The sequence below is a fragment of the Octodon degus genome, unplaced genomic scaffold (genome assembly GCF_000260255.1).
Source record: "Octodon degus isolate 3935 unplaced genomic scaffold, OctDeg1.0 scaffold00076, whole genome shotgun sequence".
NCBI classification, from domain to species: domain Eukaryota; kingdom Metazoa; phylum Chordata; class Mammalia; order Rodentia; family Octodontidae; genus Octodon; species Octodon degus.
In genome coordinates this window covers 7,230,623-7,242,344 of record NW_004524652.1, presented here as the reverse complement: position 1 = coordinate 7,242,344, position 11,722 = coordinate 7,230,623, and the positions used below count along the sequence as shown (strand labels likewise).

Genomic DNA, 11,722 nt, shown 5'->3' with positions numbered 1-11,722 from the left:
GGGGGGTGGGGGTGGGGGTGGGGTGCTGCTGCTGGAGGGAGCAGGCTTCTGAATGATTCCGTCCCTAGACTGGGACCAGGCCTGAGACAAGGGCTCACACCAGGGACCTCAGGTTCCCTTTCTCTCTTGGCTGGAGCAGAGTTGGGAGGTGAATGTCCGTTTGCAGAGCATCTTGACCTCATCGTTTTTCCTTCCAGGCCTAATGGACTCATTTATCAGAAGTTTCGCGATCAGTTTTTAGCATTTTCAATTTTCCAGAGTGAGTACCTGAGCCTAATTTTGGGATGGGGGGCTGATTTCCTGGGGCTTTCATCACAGGGCTCCCAGGTTGGCACTGGTACCAACCAGAAATGTGGAAAAGAGCTGTCATACCCGGGTCACCTGATCCTCCGGTGTCCAGCACTGCCTGGAGGGGGCAAGAGCAGCGTCTGGGAGCCGGGTACTGCAGGGGCACTGACTATGTCTCCTGGTTTCGAATAAATCCTCCAAATGGAGATAAGAATTAGCTCTTTCTGCTTGAGAATAGCTCTGGAAGTGCTGCACAGTGGTCTGGCTCAGGGTCGGCCTCCTGCTCTGTGTGTGGTGTGTGCATGCATGCGCTGCTGGGGCTGGAGCCCAGGGCCTTGGTGCACGTGCACGCTGCCTGTGCTGTCCCGCTGCATGCATCCCTGACCCAAAATGTGTTTTTTTCCCTGGAGATGGGGCTCTTGTTATGCCGCCCAGGCCGGCCTCTGAGTGTGGGCTCGAGCCCCCCTCGTACCTCAGCCTCCTGAAGAGCTGAGACTATAGCGCACACCACTCCAGTGCTCAGGAGGCCGAGGCAAGAGGATCACGTGAGGGTGCATGTTGAACTTTCACCCACAGTGATACTGGCAATGTCTTTTTTTTTTTTTTTTTGCGGAACCAGGGATTGAACTCAGGCCCTTGCGCTTGCCAGGCAAGTGCTTATTCTACTGAGCCATCTCCCCGGCCCTCATTGTCTTCTAATAAAACTCTGCTGTTGTTTGTGCCTGCCATTTCCCTGAGTTCCAGGTCAGCCTGGGCTGTATAGTGAGTGCAAGACCAGCCTGAACTGCGCAGTGAGACCCTGCCCCCCAGAAACTACAGCAAAAACTCAATTTCTACATCAGAACCTGCTCGCAAATACACATTTGGAAAACCCAGAAGGGAAACTGTATCTCATCCCTGTCTTAGAAGTGATCATGGTTATGATCTACTCCTTTCAGCTATTTCTTTTCATAAATGCGCGTATACATTTGGATTAAGACAGTTCGGGGCTGTGTCAGCACGGCCTCACTTTTTAGCGACTCCACAGGGCCACGTTGCAGGGAGCCGGCCCTCACGTATCCTCGCATTGCGTGCAGGCCCCGCTTGGGTTTCGCGGCTTCCAGTGGCACTGCTGCGCGCCCAGGAAATGCCAGTCCTTTGGAGCCTGGCTGGGTCTCAGCTGCTTGCACACCTGGGCGCTCTTGGGTTCTGGATAAAGAAGGGATCAACTGGTTCCAGTTGAGGGAGGGGCACCAGAGAAGGTGACCTCATGGGCTGGAACCGGCCATGTGCCAGCAGCCCTGGTCAGCTGCCAGCCTTGGGTCTAGAGAACAAGGGCCCCCTGTCCTGGTCCAGTGTCAGCCTGATCCCCTCGTGTGCCCCTTGCAGGCTGCGTGCAGTTCTTGCAGTACTACTACCAGCGGGGCTGCCTCTACCGGTTGCGGGCTCTGGGCGAGAGGAACCACCTGGACCTCACGGTTGGTGAGTACTGAGTATCACGTGAGGTCGAGCCCTGGCCTGCTTTGCATACATTGCGGCGCTGCTCCAAAGAACTCAGAGTGCGCTCCACGTCAGTTGCTATGGGAGGCCAGTGGAATGCTGGGTCCTTGGTGCTGGGGTCCTGCTGTGTCCCCTTTTAATATACCTATTCCGGGGCTGGGGAAATAGCTCAGAGGCATAAGCACCTACCTGGCAAGTGCAAGGTCCTGAGTTTGATCCCCAGCCCCACATGCCATGTTGGCCCCGGATCCCCAGGCATGTTGTGCCAGCCTCGAAACCAGGCCTGGTGGTGCACGCCTGTAATCCCAGTGCTGGGGAGGCTGAGACAGGAGGATCTCTGTGAGTTTGAGATCAGCCTGGGGGCTACAAAAGTGAGCACAAGGCCAGCCTGAACTGCATAGCCAAGACCCTGTCTCAAAACAAAACAAACATGTCTCTTTTGTCTGTGGTTTTTATTTTGTTTGTTTCGTTGGTATTTGGGATTGAATCCAGGGCTTCCTGCATGCTATGCAAGTGCTCTACTACCAAGGTGCATCCTCAGTCCTTTTTATTTCATTTTTTGGTATTAGGGATTGAACACAGGACCTTGCGTTTGCCAGGCAGATGTTTATGCTGCTGAGCTAGCTCCCCAGCCAATTTTTTTTTTTTTTTTTTTTTTTTAAATTTTGAGACTTAAGTCACGAAGTCACCCAGGCTGACCTGGACCCTGTGATCCTCCTGCTTCAGCCTCTCAGCTGGGATTACAGATGTGTACCACCCACCACACATGGCTTGTTTTATGATGTAATGTTAGCCCATTGCTGGTTGTACAACACGTCTGCATCTAAGTATGCATAGACATAAATAAATTTTTTATGTTATTTTATTGAGAAACATATCAATGTCATAAAGAAATTTGTGCTGAGTGTGGTGACATATTTTTTAATCTCAGCACTTAGGGAGGCTGAGGCAGGAGGATCACAAGTTTTGAGTCCATTCTGGGCAATTTAGCAAGATCCTGTCTCTTAAGAGATGGGGGGGCGGATAGCTCAGTGGGTTAAAGCTGCTGTGCCAGCTCCGCCCCGGGGTGCACTGAGATAGGGAGTTGAGACCGGGTGTGGTGGCTCGCACCTGTAATCCCGGCAGTTGGAGGCTGAAAACGAGGATCACCATGAGTCTGATCTACTGAGTGAGACCCTATAGACCCTGTACTAAATACATATTAAAAAAAAGAGAGAGAGAGAGAGAGAGATTAAGGGGACTTGGGGTATAGTTCTGCCTGGCTAACAACCTCGGGGAGCCCCTCACTCTCTCTTCTCCTCACAGAAGGGTTCCAGTCCTGGATGTGGCGGGGCCTCACCTTCCTGCTGCCATTCCTCTTCTGTGGCCATGTGAGTCCCCCTGGTGCACGTGTCCCTAGTTGGGGCTGGCACAGAGGTCCCCAGCAAGGCCTAGGCCCCTGGCTCTCGGTGATTCTTGAGTCCTGAGTCCCCCAGCTCCCCCAGCTTTGTCTGGGAGCTGCAGTTTTACAGGGTGGCGTCTTGGGCAGCTGTGGGGAGGAGAGTGCTCTACCGCCCTGGCTCCCACAGGCTCCCCGGGAAGCGGTGGTGAGTGCGCTTGTCCCGTCTCTCTCTAGTTCTGGCAGCTGTACAACGCCGTCACGTTGTTCGAGCTCTCCACCCACGAGGAGTGCAGAGAGTGGCAGGTAGGGTGCCTGCCTGCGTGGCTGTGTCTGCCTGCGAAGGGCTGGGCCATCGTGGGGAGAATTCTGTCCTTGGTCGCCTCCTCTTCTTGGCCTTGGGGCCCTGCTGCTGCTGGGCCCTGGGGGTGGTGGAAGGCATGTCAGGGCGCAGGAACCCTTTCCCACCCGGGGGGGCTCCCAGAGCTGTGGCCTGCTCCTGCTGGGGTAGGGGTGGAAGGGGCTGCTGCCCCAGGGGCCCTGACCAGAGCTTCTCGTGGGTGCCGCTGGCTCCTCTAGGTGTTCGTGCTGGCGCTCACCTTCCTCGTCCTCTTCCTGGGCAACTTCCTGACCACACTCAAGGTTGTGCACACCAAACTCCAGCAGAACAGAAACAAAACCAAGAAGCCGTAGCAAGATCTGAGCGGCTGCTGGAGCTCCCGGCAGGAGCGGGACTGAGAGGCCATGAGCCTCGGACTCTTGCACCCCGACCTGAGCTCAGAGGTCCTGGGCTTCCAGGGGCCGGGCGGCAGCATCTCAGGGCCAGCACAGTGCTGGAGAATGTCCCACCCGACACGGAAGGTGACGGTGCCGCGCCTTGCAGTATTAGCTCTTATTTATGTCGTATTTAATACCAGGTCCCCGGGTCCCCGCGGCTGCTCTCAGGGGAGGCCGAGCCGTGTCTGTCTTCCAAGAGAGGGGCCCAAGCTTCAGGGAGCCCCTGTCCCTCCTGTCCCTTAAACCCCTCACAGTGGGGTTCAGATGTGCCTCTTGGGGTTGGATTTCTGCTGTCCTGTGACCCCTCCGGCACCCCAGGCCACGCTGCCTCTGCCGAGCCCCGCGCGGCCCCTGCCCCGGGTGGGGTTATTTATGTTCTCAGAGAACCACCGTCTGTCTCTGCCTGTGCCCTTTGTGCTTCCCGAGTCTCCCGTGGTGACCTGGCGCCCTGGGATGGGGAGAATGTGCCCCGTACAGAGGGGCCTGGGATGGGAGGTTTTAAGAGACCGCCACCAGGAGGCGGCCCAGGCTGTGAGTTCAGTGGCTGCGGCTCGAAGGTCGCTCAAAGTCCGGGTCGACTCTTGGGGTTCTGCAAGCACCCAGCCTTCAGCTCACCTCTCTCCCTAGTTTTTAATTTAGGGTTACAGGGGACCGCACGTAGCGCTTTTATACTGAGCTACCTCCCCAGGCTGTTTTACTTACTTTGTCTTTTTTAGACAGGGTCTCACCATGCGGTTCAGCCTGGCCTTGAGCTCCCCACTTTGTAGCCCAGGCTGGTCTCGAACTCTGAATGATCCTCCTGCCTCAGCCTCCGGAGTGCTGGGATTACAGGCATGTGCCACTACGCTCAGCATTTTATTTATTCGGAGACAGGATCTGACCTCACCGCCTCCCAGCCTTGGCCTCAGACTCGCTATTAGTACGCTAGAGTCCGCCCCCTCCTCCAGGTTCTCGGCCTAGTGGGCAGGCGGAGGGGCAGCTAGGGGCCTCAGCTGCCTTGAGTGATTTCCCTACCGAGCCACCATGACTAGCCTTCCCTGACGAGGGCCATGGTTTTGGTTAGTAAGGGTTTCAAGTTCTTTAAATTATATTTGAAAAGTGATTCCCCCAGAGATTTCACATAAAAAAATCCAGTTTTACTTTCTCTGGAAAAAGATCTGGCCAGCCATGGTGGTATATACCTGTAATCTAGCACTCTGGGAGGCTGAGGCAGGAGGGTTGCAAGTTTGAGCCTCCTAGCAAGAACAGCGTAGCAACTTGGTGAGACTGCCTCAAAATGAGGGGTGGGGAGACATGGGCTGGAGGTGTCACTGGGCCACGCCCAGGCTCTGGCGCAGTCCCCAGGTCTGAAGAGGGAGGAAAAGGGCCAGATGCTGCTGCAGTCCTGCAGGGCCGCCAGTGCCCTCCCCACCTGCAGACTCCTCCCACCTGGCCGTTTGCAGGCCCCTGGGTCTGCCCCAGGGTTTCGGTCAGTGACTCTAATGTCAAAGCCACGTGGTAAATATTTTAGGCTTCTCTCTGGACTACGAGTCTCTGTGGCTACTAGTGTGCTTCCACCGTGGAGTCACCAGCGCAGGCACAGTGGGTGTGGCCATGTGCCAATAACTTTATTTACAAAAATAGGTAGTGGCCAGGTGGGGCCTCCAAGCTGTAGTCCACTGGCCTCTGCCCACACGGTCACTTGTGTGTGAGGTGCTGGGTTCTAGGAGAACAGGATGCCTGGGACCCCTTCCCCGCAGCTGGACTTGATCTGGCTGACAGGAAGGCTGAGGCAGGAGGCTGCTGGTCCTGGCTGTGGCTCCTTCAGCAGCGCTGGGTACTAGCTGCTCCAGAACAAGCAGCTCTCAGCTGAGGGTGTCAGAGCAGCCCAGACCCCGACCCTAGAGCTTCGGGGCTTGGCATGTGGCTCTTGGGATGCTGGCTGTCTTGGTCTGGGGCTAACCCAGAGACACCGTCCATGCACTCACACCCTGCTAGAGGCTGGCATCAGACGCGGGGAAGTGGAGTCATTTAGAGGGCCAGCTGCTGGCTTGGATGGGACTCGGTCTATGCGGAGAGCAGGCTGCCCATCCTGTCCCGGGGGCAGGCGATTGGCACTTTGAGCTTGTCCTCATCCTCCTGGGCACACGTGTGCAGCTCTGCACCCACGGTGGCCCTGCTGAGGCCAAGGTCCTCTGTGTGCTATGGAAGAGGAAGACGGAGGCTGGTGCCTGCCCCACATCCTGGTTGCTGCCTGTTGTGTCCCGATAGGCCCTGGCCCCACGGTGGCCCGAGTTCCCCGGGGGGAGGAGGAAGAGGCAGGAGGATGCAGCCTGCCTATCTCAGGAGCCCAGGGAGGCGGGCCTGGATGCTCATGCAGGGCGGTGCAGAGTCACCACTGCCCAGGGACCTGGCATCTTCTGAGCTCTATGCAAGTACGAGCTGGGTGTGCACAGGGGACCCCCCAGGGGTGACTTGGGGACAAAGACGGCTCACTAAAGGGACCTCACAAAAGTCCCAGGTAGGTCCCTGTGTCCAGACCAGGGTCACAGCAGCACGCAGAGCCGGCGCTGCTTCTGCCGCTGCGCTTTCTTGAGTGCGCTGAGTGCCACTTTGGCGGCCTCCCGGAATACGTCCTCCACGTTTTCACGGAACTTGGCCGAGCACTCGAGATAGAGTGCAGCCCGGATCTGCTGGCAGGCGCTCAGGCCCTGTGGGGAGCAAGTAGTGAGAAGGCTGCACTGCGGCCCTGGGAGCCCCTGCGCCCCCACCTTGCCCTCAGGCAGTAGAACCAGAAGGTCCCAAGACACAGAGGACCTCTGCGCCTCTGTCTGACTGCACCGGTTAGGCCCATGAATCACTGCTGGATTTCAAATATCTTTAAAAATACTTTTTGAGACAGGTTCTGTGTAGTTCAGGCTGGCCTTGAACTCACTATGTAGCCCAGGACAATTCCCAGTGATCCTCCTGCCTTGGCCTCCTGAGTGTTGGGATTACAGATGCGTGCCACCACGCCAGGCTAAAACACTTTCACATCATATTTATGCTTATTCCTTTAATGAAAGTTTCCTTATTGATCTGCGTTTGTGTTTTCTCTTGTATGTATTCCCCTTGCCTTACCCACAAAGATCCAGGGCTTGGACTTGCCTTTGACTATCCAGGGTATGGGACACCTCCTGCTTCCTTTTTTTTCCCCCAGTGGTGGGGATTGATCCCAGGCTCTTCACACTTCCTAGCAGTTTTCCCATCACTTAGCTGTGGTCAGCCCAGCCCAAGCATGTGGGCTGCCCCACCCCAGGAGCCCAGCCCAACCCCTTTTACTTTTCATTTTGAGACAGGATCCTGTCTCATCACTAAGTTGCCCAGGCTAAGCTCACATTTGTATCCTCCTGCCCCAGCCTCCCAAAGTGCTTCAGTGATGGGGTGCACCACGATATCCAGTTGCCTACTTTCAAATAATGGCCTTCCCTGATGCCCCTCCAGGCAGACAGGACTGGAAGGAGGCTGGGGAGTGGGGCAGATTCACTTCTGCTGGGCTGTGTCCTCTGGGCAAGCTGCTTAACCTTTCTGGGCCTCAGTTTCTTCCCCATAAACTGGTAGTGTTGATAGTTCATCCTTCTGAGGCATGAGGATGACATAAGTACTGTATTCAGTGCTCAGACCCTTTGGCTGTCAATATTTTAATATTATTTTTAAAAAGAAGCAAATTATCCTTAGGATCCTGCTTGCATGGCTGAAATCTCAGCACTCAGGAGGCTGTGGCAGAAGGATCTCGGTGAGTTCAGTGCCAGTAAACTATGTAGGGAAACCCTGTTTCAAGCAAACAAGAATTCTGCTTGTGTCACTCCTGGCAAAGCCACTAAGGCATCCCTGGTGCAGAAATAAGAGTCTGGCAGACTCTCATGCATGCACACATGCACACACACGTATGCGAGGGGCCGCCCACCTGATTGTAGGTGATGGGCTCCAGCTGCGCTGCCCGGAGCTTCCGCAGCTGCTCCTTGTCTTTCCGCAGATCAGTCTTGCAGCCAATGAGCACCATGGGGGTCCCTCGGCAAAAATGTGTGACTTCTGGGAACCACTAGAAGAGAAGGGAGAGTGAATGGGCAGGGCGGGGCAGGGTAGGGCGCCCCACCTCACCCTGGCCCCCAGGCAGGCCGGGCCTCACCTTGATGAGGACATTCTCATAGCTGGTGGGGTTCATGACATCATAGCAGATGAGCACGAGGTGGGTGTTCTGGTAGGACAGGGGTCGCAGGCGGTCGTAGTCCTCCTGCCCTGTGCCAGAGAGAAGGTTGGCCCCTGGGTCTTTGCACTGAGCTACATCCCCAGCCCACTTCTATTTATTTATTTATTATTATTATTTTTTTTTTCTGGAACGGGGGATTGAACTCAGGCCTTTGAGCTTGCCAGGGAAGTGCTTATTCCACTGAGCCATCTCCCTAGCCCCTAATTTTTTTTTTTGGGGGGGAACCAGGGATTGAACTCAGGCCCCTGTGCTTGCCAGGTAAGCACTTGTTCCAGTGAGCCATCTCCCCAGCCCCTCCCATTTTTATTTTTGAGATGGGAGTAAGTCACAAGCTGCACAGGCTGGGTTTGAACTTGCCATCCTCCTGCATCGGCCTCCCAGAGTGCTGGGTTTACAGTCGGGCACTGCTGTACCAGCAGGACTGCCAGTGCTGTCCACAATGCCTCACCCCTGCCTGATGCTCAGGGCGAACTCAGATTCCAGAGTCCCTGAGCCCGGGATTCAGCTGTGGCAGCCTGGCTTTCACACTGCGCCATCCTCTTGTTTTTTGTTGTTGTTTTGAGACAGGCCCTAACTAGCCCAGACTGGCCTCAAACTCCAGGTAATCTTCCTGCCTCAGCTTCTAGAAGGCAAGGATTACCCACTATACCCAGGAGGTTCTCTTGCTATTTTTTTTTTTGGTGGAACCAGGGATTGAACTCAGACCCTTGTGCTTGCCAGGCAAGTGCCATCTCCCCAGCCCCCTCTCGCTTTTCTGAGGCTGGTCTTATCTCTAAGCAATAGTCCTGCCTCCACTTTCTGAGTGCTGGGACTACAAGGCATGTTCCACCTTGTCTAGTTTTTTGCCTTTTTTTTTTTTTTTTTGGTGGCCGGCTCAGCCCGCCCTGGGGGCGGGGCTGGCGTGGCATGTGGTGCCCGGGATTCAACCGCGGTCCTTATGCTTGCCCACGCTTGCCTAAGCAGGCACTTTAGTCTGCTGAGCTATCTCACTGGCTTGTGGTTCTTTTGCATTTTAAAGAAAGTTTTAGGTTAACTTTTTATGTTGGCAATTTCAAACTTGGACAGAAATTGCAGGGCCAGCCAGATAGCTTAGCAGACTAAAGTGCCTGCTTAGGCTGGTAGAAGGACCCGGGGTTCGACCCCCTGTGTGCTGTGCCAGCCCCGCCTCCGGGGCAAACTGAGACAGTGATTGAGACTGGGCGTGGTGGCGCCTGCCTGTAATCGCAGAGTTTGGGAGGCTAAAAACAATCACTGAGTTGAATCTACGTAGTGAGACCCTGTACTAAATATATATATAAAAAAAAATCATGGGCTGGTGAGATGGCTCAGTGGTCTAAAGCACCTACTTAGAACAAGCTAAGCTAAGCAAAGCACAGGGACCGCAGTTCAATCCCCCAGCACCACATGCCAGCCAGCCCCGCCCCCTGGTGGGCTGAGCTGGCCACACACACACAAAATGAAAATAAAATAAAGATTATAAAAAAAAAAATCATAAGAAATAGCAACTAAGGATGCAAAAACTCCTGGAGACAGACTGCCTGCCTAGCTACACTGAACTTCTGTCTTTGGATTCCCCTTTGAGATCACTGAGCGTGCTCTTCGCCTTCTCAGAGCAGCTGCGGGGTTTCCTGAGGCTGCGGTCAGGGGCGTGTGCTCGGATCCTGGGTGCAGGTGTGTGCCGGTATCACCCTGTCACCCATAGCGACTTTGATTTTTTCCTAGTCCAGGAGCTAGCAAGGACACTGCACAGTTCAGCTGAAGTGCCTCGGGAGTTTTTGGAAACTCCCACAAGGGGAACTAAGAGCCTGCAGGCCCACGTGTGGCCCCCGCCCCAACCCCGGCCTCGGCTGCAGCAGTGCAGGTGGTCGCAGCCGGTCCACGGCCTCTCAGGCCAAGTGGCCTCTCCAGGCTCCCAGGGCAGCTCTGCCACAGCACAGTGCTTAAGGTCACGGGGCCTACTAAGGCAGGCACAGCGACACGCACCTTCAGCCCAGCAGTGGGAGGGCTGAGGCACGAGGATTGCAAATTCCAGTCCTGCCTGGACAACTGATTGAGGCTCTGCCTCGAAATCAAAACGGGGTTGGAGATGTAGCCCTGAGGTAGAGTGATTTGGGGGCTCAACCCCTGCTGAGGGAAGTCGGGCTCCAGAGGCAGGAGAGACCCAAGTTCAGGTCCCAGGAGGCCTATGTGTCCTGGAGGTGGGGGAGGTGGTTTCAGTGTCCCTCCAGGGAAATGGTCCTCTTAATAAAAGCTGCTTCATGGGACTGTTACCAGCCCTGTGGCCATGCTGGGAGGGCAGCTGTCTGAACAAGGGGTGACTCAGATCACCCCCTGCCGGTGAGCAGTGGGGAGCTGGCCGGGGTCCCTTCTCATGTGCCCCCAACCTGCCCCTCTCAGCCTTGAGGCTCTGGTTGCGGGTGGTTCCGGCTGCCCACCCCATCACCACCGCCCTGGGCCTCCTGGTGCTGGCCCCACTTCCCTTCCCCGCTCCCTGCAGTCTGGCCAGGCCCTGTTGAGGCCTGGAAGCGTTAGTGTCTGTGGTACCCACACCTGGAATGCCTATCCAGGTGCTCCTACCTGCACCCCGCTGTTTTCTTCCTTCCCCAGTTTATTCCTACTCAGCTGAGTTTGGGGGTGTGTGTCTGCTCAACTCTACAGGAGGGTGGAGTTGTGGGAGCTGCGAGTTCAAGGCGAGCCCATATTTAGCAAGACTGTGTCTCAAAAATGTTTTTCCTTTTGGCTTTTTGAGGCAAGGTTTCACTAAGTAGCCCAGAATGGCCTCCAGCTCACAGCAGTCCTCCCGCCTCAGCCCCCTGAGGATCACAGGTGTATGACGTCATGCCTGGCCAAAAAAAGAAAAAGTTTTTAAAAGGGCTGGGCATGCACTGCCCTCAGGGCTCCGTGGGTCCAATTTTCAGTACTGGAGGAAAAATTCAGACTGCATTACATCCTTCTTCAGGATAATGCCTTACCTCTACCTTTGTGATGACACCCTGCATGCATTTGACTATAAATTAGAAACTCCTATATTATAACCCAACATGATAGGGAGATTATGAAGGTAGTTGCTCCCCCCAGCTTTAGGTCTCCTATCCACAGAAATAACCTCAGGGAAAAATGCATCGGTACTGAGCATGGATTTTTTTTTTTTTTTTTGTCACCATGCCCTAAGAAATAGTATGTGACAGCGACTTATGTGGCATTGTTATTGCACTAGGTATGCAGAGCAGTTCAGGGATGGTGTGAGGAGTACAGAGGTTATGTGCAAATACCACAGTACTTTAGGTGAGAACCTCGAGGCCAGGGTGCTGGTGCACGCCTGCAATCCCAGCACTTGAGAGGCTGAGGCAAGAGGGCTGCCATGAGTTCAAGGCCAGCCTGGGTTACACAGCAAGTCCCAGTCTTAAATAAATAAGCAGCAGCTCGAGCATGCATGGATTTTGTCACTTGGGGTGGGGGTGGGGTCCCAAAACAATTGGCTATTGAGGGGCTGGGGATATAGCTCAGCAGCATAAGCACCTGCCTGGCAAGCGCAAGGTCCTGAGTTCGATCTCTGGTACCGCCAAAAAAAA

General features: G+C 55.1%; 2 protein-coding genes across 3 annotated transcripts in view; one reads left to right on the top strand and one right to left on the bottom strand.

The window, feature by feature from the left end:
- The window catches only part of Tmem120b (transmembrane protein 120B), a 37,882-nt gene extending 33,219 nt beyond the window's left edge, over window positions 1–4,663 (top strand). Inside the window, exons 8-12 of the mRNA XM_004635899.3 lie at window positions 198–259; window positions 1,657–1,749; window positions 3,073–3,137; window positions 3,383–3,451; window positions 3,725–4,663. Coding sequence (XP_004635956.1) covers window positions 198–259; window positions 1,657–1,749; window positions 3,073–3,137; window positions 3,383–3,451; window positions 3,725–3,838 — 403 coding nt within the window. The 3' untranslated portion in view covers window positions 3,839–4,663. The remainder of the gene's footprint in view (window positions 1–197; window positions 260–1,656; window positions 1,750–3,072; window positions 3,138–3,382; window positions 3,452–3,724) is intronic.
- Window positions 1–11,722, bottom strand: part of Rhof (ras homolog family member F, filopodia associated) — a 25,583-nt gene that overhangs the window by 7,424 nt on the left and 6,437 nt on the right. The window contains exons 3-6 of one of the 2 annotated variants that reach the window (XR_002822064.1): window positions 8,070–8,179; window positions 7,848–7,982; window positions 6,398–6,612; window positions 5,582–5,587 (exon numbers count right to left, since the gene is read on the bottom strand). Coding sequence is in view for 1 of the 2 variants with exons in the window: in XM_004635898.3 (XP_004635955.1) it covers window positions 6,448–6,612; window positions 7,848–7,982; window positions 8,070–8,179 (410 nt within the window). In the remaining variant the exon portion in view is untranslated. The remainder of the gene's footprint in view (window positions 1–5,581; window positions 5,588–6,397; window positions 6,613–7,847; window positions 7,983–8,069; window positions 8,180–11,722) is intronic. The other variant, XM_004635898.3, reaches the window with a different exon arrangement.